Source organism: Bos indicus x Bos taurus, chromosome 28 (assembly GCF_003369695.1).
Source record: "Bos indicus x Bos taurus breed Angus x Brahman F1 hybrid chromosome 28, Bos_hybrid_MaternalHap_v2.0, whole genome shotgun sequence".
Lineage (NCBI taxonomy): Eukaryota > Metazoa > Chordata > Mammalia > Artiodactyla > Bovidae > Bos > Bos indicus x Bos taurus.
Genome location: NC_040103.1, coordinates 25,495,290 through 25,522,990, shown reverse-complemented (window position 1 = coordinate 25,522,990; position 27,701 = coordinate 25,495,290). Strand labels below are relative to the sequence as shown.

At 37.0% G+C, this 27,701-nt stretch overlaps 1 protein-coding gene across 3 annotated transcripts; it reads right to left on the bottom strand.

Moving 5' to 3' along the window:
- Window positions 1–1,612: 1,612 nt before the first annotated feature.
- On the bottom strand, window positions 1,613–26,980 carry VPS26A (VPS26, retromer complex component A). Of its 3 annotated transcripts, none has more exons than XM_027531098.1 (9): window positions 26,858–26,980; window positions 20,799–20,948; window positions 14,975–15,050; window positions 13,708–13,864; window positions 12,652–12,816; window positions 10,776–10,882; window positions 8,407–8,475; window positions 5,812–5,954; window positions 1,613–3,374 (listed from the first exon to the last, which is right to left on the bottom strand). In XM_027531098.1, the coding sequence occupies exons 1-9, from the start codon at window positions 26,858–26,860 to the stop codon at window positions 3,261–3,263; spliced, it is 984 nt and encodes a 327-aa protein (XP_027386899.1). In that variant the 5' UTR covers window positions 26,861–26,980; the 3' UTR covers window positions 1,613–3,260. The 3 variants fall into 3 exon arrangements, with proteins under 3 accessions (XP_027386899.1, XP_027386900.1, XP_027386901.1); XM_027531099.1 differs by having other exon boundaries at window positions 26,743–26,879; XM_027531100.1 differs by lacking the exon at window positions 26,858–26,980 and adding an exon at window positions 26,509–26,702.
- Between the last annotated feature and the right edge of the window lie 721 nt (window positions 26,981–27,701).

The window sequence follows — 27,701 nt, the reverse complement described above, 5'->3', positions numbered from 1 at the left end:
GTCATCCATTTTCTCAAATATTTTAATGTGCAGATAAGCACAAAGTATAGCAAAACAAAACAGGCTGAACCCCCATGAGCTATACTAAGTCCATACAATTAAAAAGTCTTCTACAAGTGGGGTTAACAGTCTTGGAGACGTGCCTGGCATGACTTGTCAACATAACAAAGGGACATGTAACACTTTGACTTAAGATACGGAGATGGTGCCAGACAAAAATGGCCTGGAGAGTCTTAACTGAAGGGCTGGCATAAGGGAATGAATTCTCCAAGGAGTCTGGCTAACTGGAGCTGAAGGTGTTGTGTAATAAAGAATTAGAACTTTTCCTGCAATTGAGTCACTAAAAGATTTTGATCAGCGGAGTGACTTAAGAATTACGCTCACAGAAGACCTCAAGCCTAAAAAACAATGTTGTTTAAGGGTGCATATTTTCCTCACTCTGCCTTTATCTGATTTGAAACTGTAAAATGTTACATTTCAATCCAGGTGCATATAAACCTGCTGGAGAGGGCCTTTATGTATGTCCAGATTCAGCTGAATATAAAAGGAATTAAAGACTTTGCTAACTCAGAGGGTAATTAGAATATTCCAGCTACTTGATCCACATTGAAGGGATCCAGAATACATCACTGTGGCATAAAATTTTTAATAGAATGCATTTGAGTTCCTGAAATCCTGTCTGCCTAAATGCAGAGCGTCCCAGAACTCCACTGCCATTAAATCCCCTCACAGGGAGCAAACTGGAAGGATTAACTCATCACCATGAGAAACTGGCGTTAACACCTAAACGGACTTTGGTTACAGAGTGCTCCTATCTACCACCTGTTCTCCTAAGGACCCTTTATCTTTCCTAAAAGTCACCCACTTTCCCATTAGTGCTCTTTTCTCCCCACAGCTTCCCCTACTAAGTCAGTTTAAGTGTCCTTCGCCCCCATTCCCCAGCAAGATGGTAAACAACCCCCAAATTCTAACCACTCCTGGAAGTCACATTTTTGTGAACATCCTCTAACTCAATTAGAATCCTTTTCTTTTGCTAATCTATCCGTTTAATAGTAGGCTCTCAAACACAAAAGAGAGCAGAGAGAAGTTTTTCCTCCCTAGCAATTCAGAACAATGAAAACTTCACCAGTGAGAGAAATAACTAATTACATGGTTCGAACAGTGGTTCTCGATCCTGGGTGGTTTTTAAACGCTGATGTCCGAGCCCCTGAAACTCTGATTTTATTGGCCTGAATAGGATCTGGCATGATTATTTTTAAACCTCCTAAAAGTGGTTTGACCACGCAGCCAGGGTTGGGAACCACTGCATTAGATACTGTATTCTAACAGACACAATTTTTTTTCAGTTCCTTTCTAATTAACTGGCTAACTTTTTTACAGTTCACCAAATACTGTTCAAATTTTTATTTTTCAAATTGGTTATGCACGAAGTCTCAAGCAAGCTGAATAAGCATCCTATTTATGACAGTGTTTTAAGCCACCTAGTTAAAAGTAATTATAATAGATATTTAAAAGTGAAATTATTTGTAAAAACTTCTAATTATCACAATTACAGCTTCTTAAACTAGTGAGCAATTTTGTCCTCAAAGATGAATATGACAATGAGAAGATATTTCAGAATATAAATATTTTAATCATTCAAATAGCAAGCTTAATATCTGTTTCAAATTCTTTATTATACATCATGGTTGCACAATTTGAGGCTGGTTAAATACAATTGGTTTCCAATTTTTCTTTGAATATTTTCCAGATTACTACATGCAAGTGACCATGAAAATATTTGGCATTTTAAAATTTTGAAACTCTGAACAGGCACTTACATGAAGGAAAACATTTTCATTCACAGATATCCACATTTATAACCGGTGCTCCAGCACATGGAACTTTTTGCCAGTTAAGAAGTTGGTTACTAACCATTTTTCAAAGAGCCACAGTAGTAAAATAGGCTTAAAGAAATGTAATTTGGGTTACTTAGTTTACTCATAAAGTAAGGTTAACTGACAAGACTTGCACTGAAGTGTATAAAAAAATATTTGTACAAAAACCAATGAACCATAAGTGAAAGCAGTTTCATACATCAGGTTTTAGTTCCTACGCCCCGTATTTAGTGTATCTGAGATCAGACCCCATGCATAGCATAAAAACAGATGACTGCAACCTTCTTTTTTAGAGGCTCTGAACAATGCTTGAATTTAATGTTAAAAGAATTTAAACATAATGGACAAAGAAGTTTAAATTTGGGTTTGAACTAGTCAAGGTTCTGATTTAACAATGTGAAATTGTCCAGATCTGGGTAACTACATGCTTCACCAGTTCTCCTGAGTGCCCTCATCCTCGAATTTTCTCCTGAAAAGAGAATATTTGCAAGACAGTTTATATTTGCATACATGTGCTAAAAAGATTCCTTAAATCAAAAGAATTGTTTTCAAAGTATTATGGAACAATCATATAATTTTAACAAATTCTAAACTGCCAACATAGAATCCACTCCACACTGCAGAAAACATACAGTGGTACCTGTTGGATAGCAGTAGCAAAATGGTTACTTAATATGGTCCCCCCCCTCAAAAAAAAGCTGCAATGACATGCTACATAATCCCTTAGGGGAAAAATTTAATATACCACAGAAGGTTTCAAAGAGAACAAAATTCAGGAAGCCATGGAATGGTAGACTCAGATGCACCTACAGTGAAACACTCGTATGCACGTCTCAAACACATATAGAAAAACATAAATGTAGTTTTCAAAAATATTGAGATGCCGTGTTTTAAATCTTTGCAGGCTGTAAGGGCCACTCAGGTTTTCTAATTTTATTTGAATACAAATTTTTTTGCATGTAGAAAGAGCAAGAGGTAATCATTAGCATGAAAAAGGAGAAGAAAAGAATTTATAATCAACATTATGCAGAAAAAAAGCACAAGTACAAATACCAACCTACTCACATGAAAATATAATGTTTATGCTGATGTATATCTGAGTGCTTATTATCAAATCAAAGTGTGCAGTTAAAAAAACAAATAAACAAAAAAACGGCAGTTTAAGAAAGTTCCAGTGTTTCAAAGAAAGCACTTTTTAAAATGTATATACACGAAGAACAGTTATGTTGTAAAATAAATTCAGCACTGTAAGATAAAGGAAGACTATCATAGATGGAGTTTTGGCCTTTTCCCTGCCCTACACGCTGCAACCATCTTTAACCTGCCAAACCTAAATCTCAACGGATATAGGAGGTTTTTTTTCTTTTTTTTCTCCCATTCAGTTCACATTTCAGGCTGCTCAGCAGATGCCTGTGATTCTGGTGATTCAAATCGCTGGTGAAAGTTTGTTCTCTGTTTCCTCAGTTTTTCAGGAGCTTTTCTCCACAAAATGATCTCCTAGAAAACAAATGCATGATAACAAATTAACATCCTCAAATTAATATTCTTGTATTATGCCTTAAATTTTCACCACAGAAATAATGCACTTCAATTTTAACCATAACAAAACTAACTTCTTCCCTACAAAAGCTCTCTTCCTGATGGACCTACTTTCTTCCAATTCTAATAATGGGTCTCCCCTTCTGCCAAGTCTGCACCCCCAACAACATCTATGTACACCACCACTATGAATCCAAACCGAAACAAAGGTCTAGCTGCTACTGCTTTAAAGAATTCCTAAAATCTGTCTTTTAGTTTGTTTCCCCTGTCCTTACCCAAATTCAAGCCCCTGTCACTAAATACTTCAGCTTTCTGATAGATGGCTCTCCCTCCCTTGCCTGAAACCCTTTTTTAACCTGTCCTACCCATCATTGCCAGACTAGTCTAAAACACTGCTTGGATGACTCTTCAGTAGCTCTCAGTTCCTCCAGGATAAATCTCCAACCCAGTGTTCAAGGTCCTCCGCAACTTTTATCCAATTTACTAATATCACTCTTCCCTACCAAGGTCCCAGTACCCAGCCAGCCGAACTGGGTTACTCTCTGCCCTTAGAGGCACTTCAAATTAAACTTTCCCTCCATCCTCCCCTTTATATTCTTCAAATTTCTATTCCTCTGCCTGTCTTACCCTAACCAATCCTTCCTGAGAGCTCTTCTCAACTCTTTTTGAAAAACAGTAATTTATTTTTGGCCATGCTTGGTCTTTGTTGCTGTGCAGCCTTTTTCTCAAGTTTCAGTGAGCAGGTGGTGGTGGTGTAGCCGCTCAGTCGTGTCCGACTCTTGTGACCCCATGGACTGTAGCCCGCCAGGCTCCTCTGTCCGTGGGATTTTCTCCAGGCAAGAATACTGGAGTGGGTTGCCATTTCCTTCTCCAGGGGATCTTCCTGACCCAGGGATCGAACCCCAGTCTCCCATGTTGCAGGCAGATTCTTTACCAACTAAGCTAGGAGGGAAGCCCTTTCTAGTTGCTATATACAGGCTTCTCATTGTGGTGACTTCTATTGTTGCGAAGCACAGGCTATAGGGCACATGGGCTCTAGAGCACAGGCTCAATAGTTGTGGCACACAGGCTTAGTTGCTCCTCGGCATTTGGGATTTTCCCAGACCAGGGACCAAACACTGCATCGGCAGGCAGATTCTTTATCACTGAGCCACCAGGGAGGTCCATCTTCTCAATTCTTTAAATTACTTGCTCCATGAAGTCATGGCAGGCTGTTTGTTTTTTAACCAACATAGCAGAATTTAAACATCTAAATGAATGACTATGGGAGGCATATACTATTCAATAGGGTCATAATATGTAATTGATTTGAAAATTGTAAATTTCACATAATCTAATTTGAAGTTATAAATCACTTATGTTTAACTATATAGCATTATGGCAACATTAGCAAAGTAAGTTTTCTCTCTTCCAAATTGCTGTCAAACCATTATTTAAATTTTCCATTAATTATATATTTTTTTTTCCCACAAATATGCAATGTGAGAATTGTGAGGAAAAACTATGTTTAAAAAGGTGGCTTTTATATTCTTCACAGTCCTCAGCACAGAAGGCTTTCTTTTTTCCCCCTAGAATAATTTCCAATTTAGCTTTGAACACTCAACTGACATTCAAATATTTATTACTCTGATACAGAACAGAGAAGACCATTCTAATCACAGGCTTTACTCAAAATTCACCGAAAGCTTTTAATTGATTTTCAAATAAGAACAAGTTTTATGATAAATATATTTAAAAAGTAATAGTAAACATAATCTCAAAGACATTTATAAAAGGATTGTTTAATTAGGGAAAAATGGAAAACTGAAATCCATCAAGTGGATGTAGTCATGAAAAATGAAAGGAAATCTTTATTTGTTGATAAAGGAAATCTATTCAAGACACTATTGAATGAAAAAGCAAATTAAAGATCAATATGATATGATCTAAAAACAAATATGATCTAAAACATAGATATGATCTAAATCATAATATGATCTAAAAACAAATATGATCTAATATGATCATATATGAGCATAATATGATCTAAAAACAAATATACAAATTTGTCTGGAAAACTATCACAATGGTGGTGGAATTTTTTTTGACCTTTATTTTACTGTTTTTTGCCTGGTTTTTTAAAAAAACAAATACCAGATATTGTTTTTATAAAAAACAAAAGTTTCAAGAGAAAAAAAATAGAAGCCCTGCCAAATTATAGCCCATCCTGGAGTCCTGCAGAATGACTGATCACAACAGAGATCCATTCATGCCTTACTTCTGTGTCACACTTTCAGTGTTTTCACTTACGTAGAAACCCCCGCTTGCTCAGTACAATAAAGCTTAGAAAAGTGAGTGCTTTCCAGGTGCTTTTAGAACCACCACAGAACAAAATACCATGTAGGTGGCACCATACCTGCTGCTTGAAGTACCTTCTGTCTTCTTCATCAACAAGGACTAGATTCAAAAAGTACCTTACTGAAAATTTTTTGTTCACATCTCTCATTGTTGGAGTTGGGTCATATCCTGCTAAAAATAGTCTTATTGGAATTGATTCACCTGAAAGAAAAGCAATTTCTATTTAGTTCTAAAGGATGACCAAATACAGTTACATAACACCTAAAACTAAGTATTATAAAGACACTAATGCTTCGGTTCCTCCTGAGACAGGAGCGTAACAAAAACTTTAAACCAGAGTTTCTTAGTCTTGACACTACTGGCATTTTAGGCCTAATAATTCTATGTTGTGGGTAAGGTCATATACACTGTAGGAAGTTCAGGGCATTCCTGGTCTCTGCCCATAAGATGCCAGTTAACAGTCCCCAAACATGACAACCAAATATGTCTCCAGACATTGCCAAATTTCCTGTGGGGAGGAGGGGGTAAAAGTGCACCTAGTTGAGAACCACCAGCTCTAAAGTCAAATGCCTGGATTCGAATTCTAACTCCAGTCAAGTATATCCATCCTATAAAGGGTCTGTAAGGACTATATGGACTGATATATGTAAAAGCTTAAAACAGTGCCAGCAGTTAAGTTCTACTCTAGCACTTTTGTTACTTTCAAGCTTTCATGAATTTTGCCATTTCTCATCATGTGTATAAATTCTTGAATACTTATTACTAACTAGATTGCTATTTTTGGTGACTTGATAGCTTCTCTTTTCCTAAGAGTAATTATTGGCATATTCTGTTTTGAATTCTTTTTATGTAATACTTTTCTTATGTGTATCTATTTCCTTAAAGATATACAACCGAGGGCATGGAAAGGGAACCAGGGAGAAACCTCAGGTGAAACAAACATGCCGTGCTCCAGACCAATCATGGGTGCTAGCCCTAATTTATATAGGGCAGGCTGGGGGGAGGAGACAGAAAGTACAAAAAGAGGGAGCCAGATGGGTTGGGGCCACTCCTTCAGGGGTCAGCCCACCCTCATGCCTTGAGGGGTGTACTATCCTTTGTTTACCAAGTAAAACTAAGCTGTAACCAGAGGCGGGGAAAAAGGATATACAACCGATTTCTTTACATAAAAACTTGTGGCTGCTGGAATTTTACCAAGTAATGCTGCGTAACACACAAGTACACAGGCATGAGTTTCGAAGTCAGAAAGGCCCAGGCTCAAACGCCAACTCTGCAATGATTAGCTCTCAAAGGAAACCAGAATATGTCACCAAAAAATGTGCCTCTTTGACATTACAATTATTCGTGAGCTGAAGGCAATGAAGCAGCAGTGAAAGCAAAAAAGAATTCCCCTATTCTGCCTAAAGGCAGGATATCAATTATTTTATTGGCGACACCCTCTCTTTAGCCCAGGGATGGCACCAGAGGAATCTGCAAACAAGCCGACTCTGCTAGCTTCCTCCCTCATATTTACCTTCCCATAGTCTGTGCCCTTGGAAGCCTAAGCTGCTTTCCTTTTGCCCAGTTGTTTCTCTCCAAATTTACTGTTCTTTTGAAGATGCTATATAAGCTGAAATGCTAAGTCACTGCTTTGAGTTACTTTTTTGTTTTTTTTTCTCCTTCATGAGGAGAAGGCAATGGCACCCCACTCCAGTACTCTTGCCTGGAAAATCCCATGGACGGAGGAGCCTGGTAGCCTGCTCCTGAGCGACTGAGCGACTTCACTTTCACGCTCCTGCGTGATATGCACTGCATGCATTAATAAACTGTTTTTCTCTTATTAATTCTGTTAAACAATTCTAGCTGAAAATCTAAGTGGGTAGAGGTAGTTCTGCCTACCTTAAGTTTTTAACCTCTACATCTCAGTTTCAGGGATAAAATAAGGGTTGCTGCTGCTGCTGCTGCTAAGTCGCTTCAGTCGTGTCTGACTCTGTGCGACCCCATAGACGGCAGCCCACCAGGCTCCCCCGTCCCTGGGATTCTCCAGGCAAGAACACTGGAGTGGGTACTACTACCTACCTCAAAGTGTATATGGAAGGGAACTTCAGAGCGCCTGAGAGTACAATGCCTCATCAGTAGCTGGCACTCAATAAATGGTTAACTGCTTTTTGAAGTAATTACTAACAGAGTAAGAAAAGCCAAAGACATAAATTTAAAATGATAAATACTGGCTTCATTATCTTAGATACTAAAAATTATTTAGTAAGGGAGCTGCTTATTTTCTTGGGGGCTGTACAGAACTCCAAAATCCCACAGAATGAATGCTCAGCTATACTGTACCTTATGTTCAGCATGAGTAAAAAAAGATTTACAGAGAAACTCTTTTAACAGAAGACAAAATATTATAAATTCAGAACTAGGGAACAGATATACATCAATGTCTTTCCTAAATTCTAAATTTAAGCTGCATAAGAAAATTAAACCTTATTTCAAACCAGAAAGTACTACTACAGTCTCCTCAGTATTTATACAAAGATGATCTTAAAAATCATTGTAAAAATCATTTTAAGAATTCACATATTCACACTGAATAAATACTTTCAAGCTAAACTGCCATGAACACTGCTATCTGCACTCCCTATAACACAAGAGAAGCAAAAGAAAAGCTCATTACCTTTAACTGGTGCGCCATCCATTATTTCATATTTAGCGATTGTTTCTGTTTCTGTTGTGGTACTGGGTCCTAGGCAATAATGTAAATGATATTAATTTAAATATTGCTAGAATATAATTTCCAGGCTTATACCTTCTTCCTATTTTCTGACTACAATATTTTAGTCCTAACTGACTTTCCCCCTTTTGTGAAAATGTTGATCATTCTTTTCTATTTCTTGATGTACACTTATTTACCACCCAACTGAGGTCTCAGTCCCTTCTTCTCAAAGGTAATTCAGTAGACGCCTGAAGAACTGCAGGGGCTGAAGTGCTTCACTGTACACACATGAAAACCTGCATGTAATTTACAGTCCCTACTCTGTATCCTCCACTCCTCCCTATGCACAGTTCCTTCCTATGCAGATTCAGCCAACTGCAGATCATAAAGCAGCGTAAAATCTACTACTAAACAAAATCCACTGTAAGTGGACTCACGCATTTCAAACCTCATGTTATTCACAGGTCAACTGTATACAGCTCAGAAATAATAAGGAAGTCTCCAAAGACTTCCTTCCATCATTTCTAATATCTGCTAAAATAGAAACCAGGAAGGCACAGCAGTGCACTGACATGCTAGTTTTCTCTGTAACACCCAAAATGTCTTTTCTTGTTAACTTTAACAGAGATAAAATATCAAAGTGAATGCTTGACAGTTGTTTTGAAGAGTCAATGATACAAGTTTTAAAAGTACACCAAAACACATGGTAATGATCCCAATGTTGTAAAGTATATAACATGCAAAGACTAAGCTCTGTTCTGGATTATGAGTACAAATATTTCTTATTTAAAATTTTCTAGAACACCCAAACATAATTTTTATAACTAGAAAAAATGTTTAAATAACTTTTTTAAACAACAAATGGGAAACTGAAGTTTGGTTTTAATATCTTTAAATCACTTTAGCAGATAAAAAATGGAGATTAAGAAATTACAGATGTTTATGACTATCAATTACAAATTCTTAAAAAGTGGTGCCTAAAATTCTTTTTAGCAGAAAACCAGGAAAATTAAAGGGAACAAATTAAATCTATATACTAATTAAAACTAGGGGGAAAAAACAGGCAATTCCTTGGCGATCCAGTGGTTAACACTTTTCACTTCCACTGCAGGGGGCATGGGTTTGATCCCTGGTCAAGGAACTGAGATCTCAGAAGCCCCATAGTGCAGCCAAAAAAAAAGGAAAAATTAAAAAGCAGTTATGAACCAATAAATGATTTAGGGTAACTCATTAGCTATCTGGAGAAAAGTAAAGCTGGATCCATAGCTGTTTCTTGCTTACATCAGGACAAATTCCAAATCAATTAAAACTTTAAACAAAATTCCTAAACTACAATATATTACTTTAGTAGAATCAAGCACAGAAGATTATTTTTATAACCTCAATGTAAAAAAGGCCTTTCTCACTGTGGTACAAAACTCAGAATCCGTAAAAGGAAAAACTGACACAGGTGACTTACACAAACATCAAGAACTTCTACATGGTAAAAACTACCACAAGCAAGACCAATGGGAAATTTTGCTGCTCTTAATACAGAGAATGGGGTTGATTTCTCTAACATATAAAGAGTTTCTACACTTCAAAAGGAAAAGACTAAATAATCCAATAGAGATGCGGCAAAGGATACGTACGGATAGGCAGTTTATAGGAAAGAAATACAAATGGCTTTTATACACATGAAAACATACTCACCCTCACTCGAATGAGAAAAATGAACCAAAAGTACAATGGGGAGCCTTTTCCCCGTGAGACCAGGAAGCTTTATAACACTGTGCTTATGAGAACACACGGAAAAAAGGCACCTTCCTACATTCATTGCTGGCAGTAATGCAAATTGGTACGGTCTATAAAGAGGACAAACTGATAGTATTAATCAAAATTACAAATGAATAAACCCTTGGAAACAGCAACTCCACTTCTCAGATTTTATTCTGCATGTAAACCAACACACGTGAAATGATATTATTAACTGGAGTGTCTCTAAAGTACACACTGCACATAACCACTTGACTAAAAGGAAGGGTGTAATAAAGAGGCACCTGCATGTGTATGAATAAATGTTTAAACGATTTTAAAACTTGTATCACCTATGAGTAGCTGGAATGCATAAATAGGACACTTTTTACTGTATAATCATTCATATTTTATTTTTAAACCATGTGAATTATCTACTCAAAAACTAATTTTTAAAAACATAAATGAGTAACTCACTGCCAGCAATATTAAATATCAAAGTTAGTATCCAAGGTAGATATTTAAGTTTAAACAGTATTTTAAGATTTTAAAATTTCAACTAAAATGAACTTCAATTCAAGAACCCTTTAACTTACCAATTCCTGTGATCTCTTTTTTAATCAGTTGTAACTCCATATGTTGGATTTTTATTCTTACTAATAAGAAGTAAATTTTTCCAACAATCACATCCTTTAAATGATACCTTTAAGGGAAAGAATATTTGTCATTTACTAAATATCAGTTTACAAAACAAAGAGTGAAATATGTCCTGAAAAGGTTTATTAGATATCTGTAGGATAATTACTATTTAAGAATACCATTCTGACTATTCATGTATTTAATGTTCCTTTTTTTCAAGAGTATTCATCATTTTACTATAAAAATTAGGAAAAAAAGTTTTACTTATCATCAATAAACCTCAGAGGGTAAACTTAGCCAGAGTAATTGTTAGTCACCTATTTAGAGGTCAACTTCATTTCTGAAGAACTTAAGCGAGGAAAATTAAGATTTTTATGCCTGAAAATGTTTGGCATATGAAGATGTTCCGAACATTAAAAACTTTATACATGTGTTTAGTGTATTACTCCAAGTGCTAGAATAGCACAGTTAAAAAATCACCTGGTCACAAAGAGACCTTCTCTAGGTTTGAATCTCAAAATAATATCCCAAGAGTTGACTAATGCAATTATGTCTCTCTGAAGGGAGACTTCCAGTGACAAGTTTTAGGTCCTAAACTAATAATTTTATCAACAATATAATTTAAGACTCTGAACACATGTGTATCACAATTTCAGTGATATAAACTGGGACATGACAAGCAATAAATATCATGTAGTGCTTCCCAATGGTTAAGAATTCACCTTGCAATCCATAGGACACAGGTTTGATCCCTGGTCTGGGAACATCTCACATGCTATGGGGCAACTAAGCCTGTGAGTCCCAGCTACTGAGGCATGCTCACCATGAAGCCCGGGCTCCACAACAAGAGAATCCACTGCAATGAGAGGCCCACACACCTCAACTAGAGAGGAGGCCCCGCCCGCAGCGACAAAGAGCCAGCACAGTCAACAACAAATAGATATCTTTTTAAAAAATTCATATACCAGAAGAGTGCACAGGAAGAAGATAAAAGAATGAACATTCATTTCTTCAACAAACAAACTTTAATGAAAAAATAAATAAAAGGGAAAACATAAAACAGATTTAAGTATCAAAAAACCAAATGTTTTTTGATTAGTGTGTTTGTTAAGTGAGTTTGCATCCACTGGATTTGAACAAATCTTGTTTGGATACCGACAGGAACAAACTTTTATAAGTCATTTAAGGAAATGAATACTGACTAGATATGTGAACATGTTAAGAAATTATTAATATTTTTAGATATATACTTTGGTGAAAGTTTAAAAAGACAATAAATAAAATAAGAGCCCATTTCTGAAAAAACACAATATATACAAATACATATACCCCCTCCCATGGAAAGCTATACAAAAGGATATTAATAGTGGTTAAGTGGTAAAGCTGAAAATACGTGGTATTTTTATTTCCCTTGACTTTTCTACATTGTCAATTTTTTTAATAATAAAAATGTATTGTTCATGTAGTCAGAAAAAAGCATTTTTGCTTATTTTAAAGAGATGACCAGCCAAAATGATGCCAAGACAGTAAGATAAACTTTCACAGATTTACAGGATTAGCTGCCTTCTGAGATGGTGAGATCCTCTATTAAAAAATGGCCAAGCGGAGTCTTACCAGGAATAGAATATGAAAGACATCCGCACCAAGTCAAATTCCTACTAAAACAAAACCAAATTCCTTCTAAAGTTTCTTTCTTTCAGTTCAGAGATTCTGATGGTCTCTTAACATCAGATTAATGTTGACTCTATCCTTTCTTTGACCAATTTACAAAGACATAAAAGGTTTATTTCTTAATTTTCCCTGACCATTTATCTGTTTGTAAAAGGTACTTACTTTGATTTATTATATTCAAATTCAATGTGTAGACAATCTTCAATGCCCACTTCCATCTTAATCGAGTTGTTGACATCAGGATAGGTAGCAAGCTGGTGAACAATAAGATCATACTCTTTTACCAAATCTGTCAGTCTTCTTACTATGGTCACTTTAAGAAAATACCTACAAAAGTCAATGGAGAGGACAAGTTAAACCTCCTGTGAGATATCTCAGTGTTTTAAATAAGCAAACTTTAGCTTTCTCCTTCCTGAAATTCCTTAGGGATCAATTTACTCCATTTGCTTCATGAAGAAATTTTCATTTTTAAATAAATGCCTTCACCATGGAAAAAATACAAAGTTCAATTTTAAGAATAGTGGACATACATTTTAGATCAATTTGGAGTACTACCATCAAGCTTATTTGAGGACATCTCTCTGGATGGATTCTTTTTTTCTTTTTTTTCTACATCACTTTTTAACCATAAACTAAATGAGATTCATTGAGAAACTAATGGATTTAGAGGGTAATTCCACTTACAAGACAAATGAAGTATCTAAGAAACTGAGGTACATACAAGGGAAGTATGTGACTAAAACTTCTCATAATGGGATCCTCTGAATCCTATAGAGGGCTCCCCAGATGGCACAGTGGTAAAGAATCTGCCTGCCAATGCAGGAGACCCAAGAGATGCAGGTTCGATCCCTGGGTCAGGAGGATCCCCTAGAGTAGGAAATGGCAACCCACTCTGGTATTCCTCCCTAGAAATTTCCATGGACAGAGGAGCCAGCAGGCTATAGTCCATGGGGTCACAAAGAGTTGCACATGACTGAGCATGCGTGCGTGCACACGCACACACACACGAACACACACACAAATCTGATAGAAGGATCTTATTACATCAGATCTGCATTAGCCAGAAAAAAAAAAAATATATATATATATATATTTGACAGAATTTTCAAAATCTTAAGTCTTCCAGTCCGAAATTATAATTAGAATTTCAAGACATTCAACAGTAGTCATTACTTTCTGGTTTGTGTATCATAAACTGTAGACAAAGTCAATTCATACCTTAAGCGGACATTGGCACCGATGTAAGATTCATATGGCTTTTCAACTTGCATAAATTCAAAATCATAACTTCTGCTCTGAGTCAGTTCTCCAGGTAAGGCTAGTTCTTTCACTAGGTTTACAAATTCGTGAGTATTACTCTTGTCATTGAAAAGCTCTAAGAAATTTAAAAAAGTGAAAGACCAATTATGTTTGATATCCGTCTCATCAAAACCCAAACTTCTACTTCCAGAGCAAGTAATTTTTATCAAAAGAATTTCTTGGATTTGCCTTCATTTTAAATACCAGAGCTATGATCTGAATTCCATTATCCTATTTCACTCCACATGGGCTTAAAAAAATTCAAGTGGCATAGCAAAATAAAAATTTCTGTTATGAAAGAATTCAATCCTTTAGTGTAGTTAGGTAGGCTTTGCCCAATAAGAAGCTGTTTAAATTGCTACATTTCCAGCAATTATTTGAACTTCATCCCTTTAAGACAAAAAATGCTTTGTTGTTTTGCTTTAGTTAGGCAAATATATTACCCTGATAAAACTATACTAAGTAAAAGACTAAAATCAACTATCAGTTAATTACCATAATTTGCCCCTTAAGTATAATCTCATCCAAAATAGATATCTAAACAAACATCTACCCATTCCAATTCTGATACTTTCAAAATAGACAGTAAAACTTAGAAAGCTAGGATCTATTTTCTTTTCTCGTTCTGCATCTGCAGTACCCAAAGATTTATATAGTTTAACTCCTGCTAAAGCAAGAAATATATGTATGGAAACATACACAAGTTGATCTAAGTCAAGAAGAAATTACAACTTTCCTTTTCACAGGGAATTTTCTGTTAACAGGTGAGTCTGGCTACAGGTATAAACTAAGTTAGGAAGACAAATGGCATGAGTAATTAGCAGGTGAAGGATGAAGGTGACACTGCTAATTGTGAATAAAGCTGGTGAAAAACCTAGGCAGACGGAAATTTCAGGGAGTCAACTAATTTACTTGAATTATTTTTCAAGGCTGGTAGCTTACATAACTCCTTTCACTTTTAATAATCAGATTTCATCACAAGTAAAGGCAGCATGAGTCAAATATCATTTAATATAATTAAAAGAAACATGATTATTTAATGTTTATAACATAAATCCTTTTATTATGCAAAATCAATTCCTTCTTTCCATAAAGCTAAACTCTAATTCAATTATTTAACTGCCATATCAAACTCTCTTCAAACTCAGTTAACAACAAAAAAAAGTAATACTATTTTAAAACTCACCAATTTGACCTACAAATTCAATTCTAATTCCTTGGTGCTCTAGCCTCTTTCCAGGTTGCTTAAAGGCTAGGTTCACCTGCCAAAACATGAAATTTTAAGAAATGTTAACAATCCTTTGTGGGCCTACTAGCAGATTCCTTCCAGATGAATGTAATATATAAATACTTCAGGTGTTCATTTCTGAAGTCTGAGAAACCACCACATACCTAGATTATGATGATCTTGTACCTCCAGAGAAGGTAAAACTTACTCCTCTACAATCGCTAATGAACTTATATGTACATTTAAAGCATCTGCTTTGTTAGGAAGCAATGTTTCTTTAGAGCTGGAGAACTACAAAGAATCAATAAAAGGGAAAACTTTCGACTATTCAAATACGTTTTCTGGTCAAATAAACAATTCTATAATAGCATTTTAATATAAAGGTTATTAATAATTCCAAAAACTGACCTAAAAGATCACTTTCAGCTTTTTATAACCAACCATATATTGCTATAATTTTTGATATTAAAAGCAACAGTTATTGCCCTGAGTCTGCTATTCATCCTAAAAATAGAATGTCTAAAGATTTAAATTTTAAGTATGATATATCTTACATACTTTTGAAATAAAGTATATAATCTAAAATCCCTAAATTTGTATCTGCTAAATGGAAACCTTATTACACATTTTAATTTGACAAAATATAAAGTACACAGATATTAAAAACAAAATTTCAACCATTTAAGGATAAGCTAAAAAACAAAAAAACACATACTTCCAGGTTTGTTCTTTACTGTAAAAAATATTGGTAATGTGACTCTTAAAAGCTGTTCTTTCAAACAATGCTTCTCAATAGAAATCAAGGACCAATAAAAAGAAGTTCAAATACTTGTTTATAAACTATGTAATTAAAATATTCATACTACTATATCTTCAACATCTATAACCAGGGTGGGTTTAGTTATTCACCTTCCAAATTAATATGTCAGAAAAAGAAGTAAATAATTAAATTGGAGTATATCACATGATGGAGTATAATTAAAATAATAAGGTCAAAGAATTTTTAATGATGTGAGAAGATGTGCATGATATGTTACATGTAGGAAGCATGGTCAAACTGTATACAAGTATAATGCCAATTATATCTTTTAAACTACAGAAAATAAAAATTCTATGGGTAATTTTGTTTCCTTCTTTACACCTGTTTTTTTTTTTTTTTTTGACAAACAGCAATTAAGTTTAACTTTAAAAAGTATATGCTACAGGAGTCCCAAGACAATTCAATGGGGAAAGAATATTCTTTTCAACAAACGGTAGTAGAACAACTCAATCTCACCATACAAAACAAAGAAACTGGATCCCTACCTCACATCACACACAAACATTAATTCAAAATGTAGCAAAGACCTAAATGTAAGAGCTACAGTTATGAAATTCTTAGAAGAAAACACAGGTGTAAATCTTCATTGTCTTGGATGGGAAACTGTTTCTCAAATGACACCAAAAGCATGAGAAGTGAAATTTTAAAAAAAGATAAATTGGACATCATCAAACAAAAAACTAGTGCTTCAAGATACCATCAAGAAAGTGAAAAGACAACTCCAGAAAATGTCTGCAAAATATTACTGATAAAGGACTTGTATCTAGACTACATAAAGAACTCTTACAACTCAATGATCAAAAGACAGACAACCCAATTAAAAATGGTCAAATGATATGAACAGACTCTTCCCCAGAGACGATATACAAACAGCAATAAGCACATGAAAAGATGCTCAGTATTACTCATCATTAAAGGAAATGCAAATCAAAACCATATGACCACTTTTCACCCACAAAAAAATAATACAGACAATAATAAGTATTGCCAAGAATGTGAAGACACTGGAACTCTCATACATTGCTGGAGAGAATATAAAATGGCACAGCTGCTCTGGAAAAGTCTGGAAGTTCCCCTAAAAGCTAACACATGACCCAGCAATTCCATTCCTAAGTCTACACTCCAGAGAAATGAAAACAGTCACACAAAAATGTATACACAAATGTACAGAAATATTCTTAATAGTCAATAAATAGAAACCCAAGTATACTTAACTGGAATGTCCTCAACTGAAGGATGAAGAAATGTACATCCACATACTAGACAGATATATACTAAAACATCATTCAGCCATAAAAAAGAATCGTGCTTTGATAAATGCTACAACATGAAAGAACTTTGAAAACATTATGCTACATGAAATGAGGCAGACACAGACAGATCCTGTATAACCACTTATAGGAAATAGAAGAAGCCCAGAACAGGCAAATTTACAGGGAAAAACAGTAGACTAGAGGTATCCATGGACTGGGAGAAAAGGGAAAAGGACAGCTATTGCTTAATGAGTACAAAGTTTCTGTTCGAGATGATGAAAAAATTTCAAAACAGTGGTGATGATTGTACAACACTGAGAATGTGATTAAGGCTACTGAATTATAAACGTTAAAAATGGTTAAAATAGCAAACTGTATTATATTTTTGACCAAAAATTTTCTTAAAAGTAATAAACCTTGAAGACATCACGCTAAGTGAAAGGAGCCGAACACAGGCCACACGTTGTATGATTCTATTTATACGGAATGTCCAGAATAGGCCAAATCCACAGAGAAAGAAAGCACATCTGTAGATTAGTGGATGCTAGGTGTCTTAGTTCACTCACGCTGCTGTAACAAAAAACCACAGACTAGGTGGCTTAAAAACAACATAAATTTACTGCTAACAGTTCTGGAAGCTGTGAAGTTCAAGATTAAAGCACCAGCAGATTTGCTGTCTGGGAGAGTTTGCTTTCTGGTTCACAGATGGCTGCCTTTTCACTATGTCCTCATATGTCAGAAGGTGCACACAAGATATCTCTGAGGACACTAATCCCATTCATGAGGGCACAGCCCTCATGACCTAATCATTTCCCAAAGCCACTCCCCCTCCCCCTCCACTCGGCCCCACCCCACCTACAAGTACATCATACTAAGGATTAAGTTTTAACACACAAATCTTACATACAAACATTTAGTATATGGTGCCAAGTGAATGACTGCTAATGTTATGGTTTCTAGGTGATGAAAACATTATGGAATGAGCTAGTGATGACACTGCACAACTCTGCAAAAGTAGTAAAAATCTCTTAACTGTATATACTCAGTAGGGTAAACTTATGTGAATTATAACTCAATAAAGCTATTTTTTTAAATAGAAATGAAAGTATATATCACAAATAAAACAATGGAATAGAACAGAGAGGCTGAAACAGACTCACACAACCTCTGGTTACTGACAGAGGTGATGCTACAATGCAGTGGTGGAATGGATGGCTTTTTCAGTACATGTCCTGGGTCAATTAGATATCCATATGGGGAAAAAAATAATAAGTAGTCTTGACTCTTATGTCATAAAGACAAAATCAATTTCAAAAAACAGAGAATCTAAATGTGAAATATAAAACTACTTAAAATTATAGGAGGAACAGGAGAATATCTTCATGACCATAAGGTAGGCAAAGATGTCTTAAATAGGATACAAAAAGCACTACCAAAAAGGAAACACAACATTTGTAGAATATATTATTATTATTATATATTATACATTATACATTTGTCCAAACCCATAGAATATACATCACCACAAGTGAACCCGTAGGTAAACTACAAACTTTGGGTGACTATAATGTGTCAATGCATGTTCATCCTTGATCAAAACTGTACCATTCTAGGCGCTGATGTCGATAATGGGAAACCTCTATACCTCCCTCTCAATTTTACGTAAATCTAAAACTACTCTTAGAAAAAAACCTGGAAAAAAAATAGGTATACATAAAAAAAAAAAGTATACATAGACAGCTCACATGTCAGGAATATTCTTGCTCTAGGTAGGATGTCAGGTCTTCCAGTCTCTAAGATTTTTTTTTTCTAATACATGAAGTATTCTTCCTACAATGCATAACAAAGTTTGGAAACCAATGATTTAGTCCAACCTCAACTTACAGGTGAGATCCAGAAAGTTAAATGACTGCCCAGAGCTACCTATCAAGACCGTGGTAAAGTCCAAGGCTAGATCTTCCAACCCCAGCCCAATGATCTTTTAACTATATTCAGACATTTTACAAAGCCTAGACTAGTGTGGTAAGACTTGTTTTTGGTGGTGTTATGTCTATAAATTTTGAAAATCTGAGGTTCAGTCTCTCCCTAGAAAAACTAGATTGGTATCTCTACCCCTTCTACTCAAAGTGAAGTCGCTCAGTCGTGTCCAACTCTTTGGGACCCCATGGACTGTAGCCCACCAGGCTCCTCCATCCATGGAATTTTCTAGGCAAGCATACTGGAGTGGGTTGCCATTTCCCTCTCCATGGGATCTTCCCAACCCATGGATTGAACCCAGGTCTCCTGTATTGCAGGACCCTTCATATAAGGTCTTTATATTTATGTATAAAATGTCTTTATTACTAAAGATATGGGGATATATTACAAGCAATTTGAAAAACAGAAATGAGTTAAATATCCAACAGTAGGGAAAAGGTATGCTTAATATATTACCTATACATAAACATTAATTAATGCAGAGAGACTAGGAAGAAACACATTCAAATTTTAATAGTGAGTTATTTCCATATGATGGGACTATAGATAATTATAATTATAATTATTTTATAATTATTTTATTTCCCAAACTGTTTACCATGTGTATGTATTACCTTAACGAGCAGGAGAGAAAAACTCTTAATATTTTTTTAATCATTTATATTTAGAAAAATTATTTCAAACATTTTATGATTTGATTTTATCTAGGATATTACCATTCTTCAGTATCACAAATTAATGAGTAGTAATCATATTCTGTAAGGTATAAGAATAATTCTTGGTAAGGAAAAGGGGGGAAAAGTTAAACCACAGAAGGTATCACAAATGTATCTGACCATGCATGGACACATTCTAAATGTGCTTAAATCCTCTACAGAGTATCAAGAAATGAGATCAACAGACACAACGGCAGTAGTACAGACTGATAACCTACAAAGATGAGAAAAAACTTTTAGAAAGCTGTCCATCTAGTCAAGGCTATGGTTTTTCCTGTGGTCATGTATGGATGTGAGAGTTGGACTGTGAAGAAAGCTGAGCGCCGAAGAATTGATGCTTTTGAACTGTGGTGTTGGAGAAGACTCTTGAGAATCCCTTGGACTGCAAGATCCAACCAGTCCATCCTAAAGGAGATCAGTCCTGGGTGTTCAGTGGAAGGACTGATGCTGAAGCTGAAACTCCAGTGCTTTGGCCACCTCATGAGAAGAGTTGACTCATTGGAAAAGACTCTGAGGCTGGGAAGGATTGGGGGCAGGAGGAGAAGGGGACGACAGAGGATGAGATGGCTGGGTGGCATCACCGACTCAATGGACATGAGTTTGAGTGAACTCTGGGAGTTGGTGATGGACGGGGAGGCCTGGCGTGCTGTGATTCATGGGGTCGCAAAAAGTCGGACACGACTGAGCCACTGAACTGAACTGGAGAATTATCCCCAATCTCCATAACTCAATTAAAGGAGAAACAAACTTTGAGTGGATCACAGCCCCACTGTAGAAACTGTCTTATGTTAAACAGACTCACATGGTCACAAACACAAAATTCTGCACAGTTTAATTTAGACTCTGCCCAGTAACCATTCCTGCAAGTGTTCTGTTGAATCAAAGCTTCCAGCTGACCTTCTGAAAAACATTTTCCATCTCTAATAAAATCATTCAAATTTAGATACAGCACAAGCCACTTTCATGACTAATTCTAATATTCTACAACTAGATAATTCTCCAAACAAAATATTTACCTTTCCTGAAACAGATTCTCCATCATAGAAAAGATAGTGCTTTTCTACTTTGCCATCTTCAGTTTTCATTTCCGCCATTTTCCTGGTTTCCCCATCATTAAGGACAACGTCGATCTCACAAATGGGACCAAAAAATCCTCCAAGAAAACTCTAAAATAAAAGAAAAATTCTCACAATTGTTTTGTCAGCACTACAGTTTAAAATTCAAACTTGATTACCTATAACCTGAAGTTAACCTATGAATTCAGGATGAAGTAAGAATTCATACCAAATACTGCATCAAAACTAAATAAATTTCATACAATATACATAAAGCTAATGCTGCACTGTACCCTTAAAAATTTATTGCAGATAAATTTGTTCTCTACAATAAAATAGCCCCCCCAAAACTAAAGAAATTGAAACACACTATAATTTCAATCATTTCTACAAGTAAGCACTATAATCAAATTCTAACATATACCAAAAATCTAAAAAATTAATCTTAACATCTGGATTGAAAGTTACCTTTAGTTATACATCTTTGAGGTTCTTTCATTATACTGCTATAATGAAACTCATACAATCCCAATTACTCATGAATTATTACAATGTACTACTTATGGAAAGCCTACTGCTATATAAGTCTGAACAGGATATGTTACATTGTGTAAACCCTTGAAATAAAACTGGCTCTATTTCAAGGGTTTACACAATGTAACATATCCTGTTCAGACTTATATAGCAGTAGGCTTTCCATAAGCAGTACATTGTAATATAGAACAGTCTTATGGACTCTGTGGGAGAGGGAGAGGGTGGGAAGATTTGGGAGAATGGCATTGAAACATGTATAATATCATGTATGAAACGAGTTGCCAGTCCAGGTTTGATGCACGATACTGGATGCTTGGGGCTGGTGCACTGGGATGACCCAGAGGGAGGGTATGGGGAGGGAGGAGGGTTCAGGATGGGGAACACATGTATACTTGTGGCGGATCCACTTCGATATTTGGCAAAACTAATACAATATTGTATAGTTTAAAAATAAAATAAAATTAGATTGGGTACCTAAAAAAAAAAAAAAAAAAAACTGGCTCTAATAGAGGAGACTAATTAAATTTGTTAATTTTTCTAAACAAAGTGTATAAGCCTTGTTCTGTAAATCCTGAATATGACAGAAGTAAAAGAGACAAAGATCAATTGCTTATGAATGGCAAAACACATTAGCTAGAAATAATACAGAATCCATTGGCTATTCCAATGTCAAATATAGTTGTGGATTATTTTTTGCCTGCTATAAAAGATAGTTTTCTAGTCTTTTTAAAAATTTACACAGAGTTATCTCTTAAAAACATAAATCTGGGGACTTCCCTGGAGGCCCAGCGGTTAGGATGTCATGATTCCATTGTACCGGCACAGGTTCAATCCTTGGTTGGGGAACTAAGATTTGGAATGCTGTGCAGTGCAACAGAAAAAAATAAATAAATAAACCCAATCATATCCTTCAATATGCTGGTGGCAGTATAAATTGGAACAACTACTTTAGAAAATAGTTGGCATTATCTGGTACAGCTAAAGATATATACATACATCAATGATCCAGCAATTATACCCCTAGGTATCTACCCTAAACAGAAACTTACACACATAAACCAGGAGACCAATATAAGAATGTTCATAATATCATTGTTCACAACTGGCCCAATTAGGAAATAATCCAAATATTTATCAATGAGAAAATGGATACATACATTTTTATCTATATTCATACAGTGGGCAATGGAATCAATTACAGGACAGAAAACAAAGATGAATCTCACATACACGTTGAGTGAAGAGACCAGACACAAAAATACACACTGTATTATTCCGTTTACTAAAAAATCAAAAACATGATGCACATTATAGTGGTATTAGAAGTCAGGAAGTAGCTGGAAGAAAGCACTGGGGTACTATTAATGTTCTGTTTGGTTTTATCTGAGTGCTTAATACACAGGTATATTGACTTTGTGAAAGTTCATCAGGCTGTACACTTACTTGTGTACTTTTCTATAGTTAACACTTACTTTAATGAAATGCTATTTTAAACATACACATATACAATGTATTCCATAACATGGCCTATACATATCTTGCTCTATTCATCCCTCCAGCCACACCAGCCTCAAATGATCCAAGTTCTCAAATACGCCCAGTCTCCTCCTTGTCCTAGACCAAGGAATCCTAACAAAGTCATCCTTTCACTGTGACTCACCTCCACAAAGAGGCCTTCCCTAACTTCCTAATCAAAACTGAATTCTCCAAATTTGGGAAGTGCAACACCATGTAGGTTTACTTCATCATTTATTATAAAAATGTTAGTCGCTCAGTCATGTCCAACTCTGCAACCCCATGGACTGTAGCCCACCAGGCTTCTCTGTCCATGAAATTTTCCAGGCAAGCATACTGGAATGGGTTGCCATCTCCCTCTCCATGGGATCTTCCCAACCCACGGATTGAACCCAGGTCTCCTGCCTTGCAGGCAAACTCTTTACCGTCTGAGCCACCAGGGAAGCCCATTTATTTTAATCTGTGTACTTACTGAGTACCTGACTCCCCAACTGAGCTATAAACTTCATGAGGACAGAGCCCTTATCCTTTGCTCAACACTGAAGACTCAGTGGCCAGGGGCAGCACGTGGCATTTAGTAGAAGGCATTCAAACACTTGTTGATTGTTAATTCTGAGTAAAACACATACTGTCCTGATAATAAAAAATAAATGGATACATAAAAGAAATGAGCTAAAACTTGGCATGTTTGGTAAGACCCGCCCTCCCCCAGGAAATTGGCATTGATGCAGTAGTAAAGTCTAGAGCAAGGAGCTTGAGTTAAGGCTCAGTTCTGTGCTCAGGAGGAAGGGTAACAGCAAACAAGCTAACAATCCTGCTAAGGCTATGTGCATCACAGGGTGATACAACTAATATGATGGACGGAGACTGTTTTCCTAAATTCTGAGCTTGCTTCTTTGTTTTTTGGGTTTTTTTTTTTTTGGCTACACCACACTGCTTGTGGCACGTTGGTTATCAAACCTGGGCCCTTGGCAGTGAAAACACAGAGTCCCAACCACTGGACCACAAGGAAAGGATTATAATTTCAAGAAAGCAACTCAATGAATTACCAGATTAGTACCTATACTCCAAATATATAAAAAGCAAATTTTCCTTTTGACAAGATGTTTTGTCCCTTCCTAGTTAGCTTTCATACCCCCAAGTTTTAAACTCACAACTTGCTCAAAATGGTATACATTCTCCTAAGAGCTACAAATATGAGAATGTACAGCAGGTCAAAATCAGTCAGCTGGTATTTACTAATCATCAACTACCTGCAAAGCACTGATCCAGCAAAGGGGGCAGGTAGTGGGGAGCTGCTGTGAGAGAAACAATTATCAAAGAATAGATGATGTCAGTCTCAAAATTTTAATTATAAAACCGAGGCAGGAAAATAAAATTTATTTTTTTTATTCCCCCTTAATACTTCCTAGAGTTAGTTCCAGGAAAAATGAGATTTGAAAACTGTAAGAACTGTTTTACAAATGAAACAAAATATTATGGTCACTTTTTCCCACATACATAATGCTTAACATATACAACTGAACTGGGATTTGAAAGTTTATATTAAAAGATCAATAATCAAAAATAAAATGTCAAAGTTGCCACTAATTAAAATGGTATAAAACAGACTTAAAAGTACATAAACTTCACAATTAACTAACGACAATTAGTAATTGTAAACAATAAGTCTTGTTTTGACCCCATATGTAAAACTTAAAAATTGTTAGGCACTAAAAATATATAAAAACTATCTGTTGTCCTCAATCATTTTCTGCATGCACGAAGTATTTCATAAATAGTGGTTAGGACTCAGCACTTTCACTGCCAAGGGCACAGGTTTGATCCATCCCTGGTCAGGGATCTAAGATCCCACAAGCCACCTCGTGTGGCCAAAAATTAAACAAATAAAGTTTTTATTTCAAGATGTGCATCTTCTTGCACATCCTATCATTTCAAACAAAATGTTACAAAATTTAAATCTTTTAAAAATTATTCACAGTCAAATGATAATACTTCTGATTTATATAAAGAGAGAAAAATACAGAATTGTCAGAATGGTGAGGACTACAAGGCAAAGGAATAAAAGCCGTAAAGAAGGTTAGGATATATTAACACACACTTCTGCTGAAATTACAAGAGGCACTTCTGAAATCTTGAGAGAAAGACTGCCAAGATCTTTTAGAAAAGATACCTTCAAGTATGTATTCAAAATATGGGATTTTCAGGAGCAATATTAGAAATTATACAAATTAAAACTCTTAGGTAGCCTTTAAATAAAAAGATTTTTCACGTAATTTGTAACCCAGCATTGAGCATTACTATCTAGCAAAATTACAAGTGGATGTTAAAAGATGAATTTTATAGCCCTCACTGAAGAAATTTCACTACATCCTTTGGGTGTAAAGAAACGCAACTCAAGGTGAGGCAGAAGAGAAGCTCTCAAAATTTATTCACTTAGTGCATACAGGAGCAATGAAACAGCAAATTTCCATACATATATTATTACACTTGTGCCTATTTCAGTGTTTCCGAGCTTTACAATTGTATTTGTTTCACGAGTAACTTGAAAATAAAAATTGTTCTTGAAAATAATGCGTTAAAAGTAGTCATTCTAAATGTAAGCAAAAAATAGGGCCTTTTACGTTTTCTTTGCAAATTATATTCAATTAAAGAAGCCATCTCTAACCCCTGACTAGTCAAGGTCCCCCAATACTTCCTTCTTACCGCAGCTGTTTTGTTTCCACGTTAAACAAGACAAATGTTTATCTCCTTCTGGACTACAAGCTACAAGAGAGAGCAAGGGCTGATTCGGTCTTGCTCAGAGCCCCGGGGAGCGCCTAAGTATATCTGACGAAAAAAAGAGAAAAGGGCTCGAAGTTTAAGAATGAACATTTTCTGTGCTCCTTTTTTTAAATTTAAAACAACTCGATTCCTGACTTTAAAATGTATTCATCGAATGTAACTTTTTCAAAAAATAAACCTAGCTTAGTCTTTAAGCCAAAAGTCTCAAGCAGCTTACGGAACTGGGTGAGCTCTGGGAAACCAGGTACTATTAAAGGAAAGTACACAGTAGGCGCTCAACATATGCATGCTAAGTGAACCAAGTAAATGAATACTACCATAAAACGAGTCAAATGAGATCCAATCTAGAGGAAATCGCCAACACACACAAAGCTAAATGCCATCGTGCTCACGCTTGTGCTTCCCACTAATTGTGGTTAAAGTACTGATTTCCCTCCCTCCTCTGCTCCCTAGGCCACTTTAACATCCCGAAGAGATAAGTTTCCAGAATGGCTTGGTGAAGGAAATGAGAGCCAACGTTTAAACCAGTGGGCACGAAACTACTGCCTTTGACTTAAAAACGTCCTCCCCTCCAACGTCCTTTTCTTTTTCTCTCTCATTCTACAAGTGTCAACGTTAAGGCTAACCTGGGGTCAGGAAATCGCAGGGTATCACCATATGCTAGTTTAAAAAGAAAAAAAAAAGACTCAAGGAGCTTGGTAAATTCAACGTTTACCAAGCTCCTGATCAACACTGGAAGAGAGTGACCAAGTCCACCGAGTCCCGAACTGGGGGACTCTTGGGTCACCCCATCTGAAAGGAAGTGAGGCTGCCCAGGAGGAGCAGAAGGTCTGGCTACCTTGGAAGGGGAGGCGGTGGCGGGCCCGCAGAGGCGGGATCCGAGTACCCAGCCACGGCCCCCCATAGCCGATCGAAGAACGCTGGCAGAGGCTCCGACATGGCCAGGAGAACGCCTCGTCACCCGCAGGTAGTCGGGCCTCGCCGAGACCGGGAAGAAGCGGCGCAGCCCGCTCTTCCCTAGCCCCGCGGCGGCCAGACAGGCCTAATCCGGCTCCCCGCCCTGCCCGCCTACCCTCTCCTGCCGCTCCCAAGAGCCGTTCCCGCGACATCGGGCCCGCCGTTGGCCGTTCCGCCGCACGCTCCGGGACAAAGGCTGCGGGCGAGCGCGCGGGCCGCCGTGCACTCACCATTGTCAGCGCTGCCGCCGCCGCCGCGTCCCCCCCACTTCACGCCTCTTCCTTTAGGAGAACTCCTAGCCCCAGTTCCCTCCTCCCAGGCGCCCGTCACGTGACCTCAGGCCGCCGGCCGCACGTGACCCGTCCTCTCCTTTCCTGCCCTCCCCTACAGCAGGCCCGCTCTGGGCCTCTCGCCCCGCCCTACTGGCCAGACTGGCCCTCCGAGGGGAGGCCGTTTGGAGGAGGGGCCTCGTGCTCCACCCCACGGCGGAGGGGGCGGGGTCACTGAGACGGCGTCAAGGGGGCGGGGCCAGGGCGGACCAAGGCTCCCCAGGTCCTCCGCGCCCTCCTGTCATGTGACAGGCGGTTCCCTGACTGACTTTTTTTTTTGCCACACCCAGTTCCTCTTCTTGGTGGAAATTTGAGCTGCTGGGAAAGAAGGTAGAAAGAAGGTTCTTGCGGGAGGCTGTCCCTGCGGATGGGTTATGGGGCCGCGGAGTTGAAGGGTAGCTGTTACCCGAGGCCTTGTTTCGTTAGACCTTGCAAGAGACTGGCTCCCTCAATTCCGGAAAGAGGCATTCTGCCACCATTCTCGAGCTTTGCCTAACTTATATCCTCTCCCTCAGACAGCTTCTGAGTTTTGAGAATTTATTAGCTTTGTCACCTCTGACAGTCCCCACCCCCGAAAGAGTACTACATCCGTTGCTTCGAGAGATACACAGATGGCTGGTGAAGTATCAGTCTCGAGCTGTGCCGGACTCAGAACAGTTGTACCGCCCTGCCATTCCATCACGGGTAAAAAGCGTTCCTAAACAGTCCGATGATGCTGCTCGAAAGTACTTTCAGTTCAGTCGCT

Excerpts from the sequence above, each read along its gene's own strand:
- VPS26A (XM_027531100.1), bottom strand. The coding sequence starts at position 26,574 with ATGGGGGGCCGTGGCTGGGTACTCGGATCCCGCCTCTGCGGGCCCGCC. Across the intron at positions 20,949-26,508 it reads CCACCGCCTCCCCTTCCAAG|AGTTTTCTTGGAGGATTTTT; the intron begins GTAGCCAGACCT and ends CTTTTATTTTAG. Across the intron at positions 13,865-14,974 it reads TGAATTTGTAGGTCAAATTG|AGCTTTTCAATGACAAGAGT; the intron begins GTGAGTTTTAAA and ends TAAATTTCTTAG.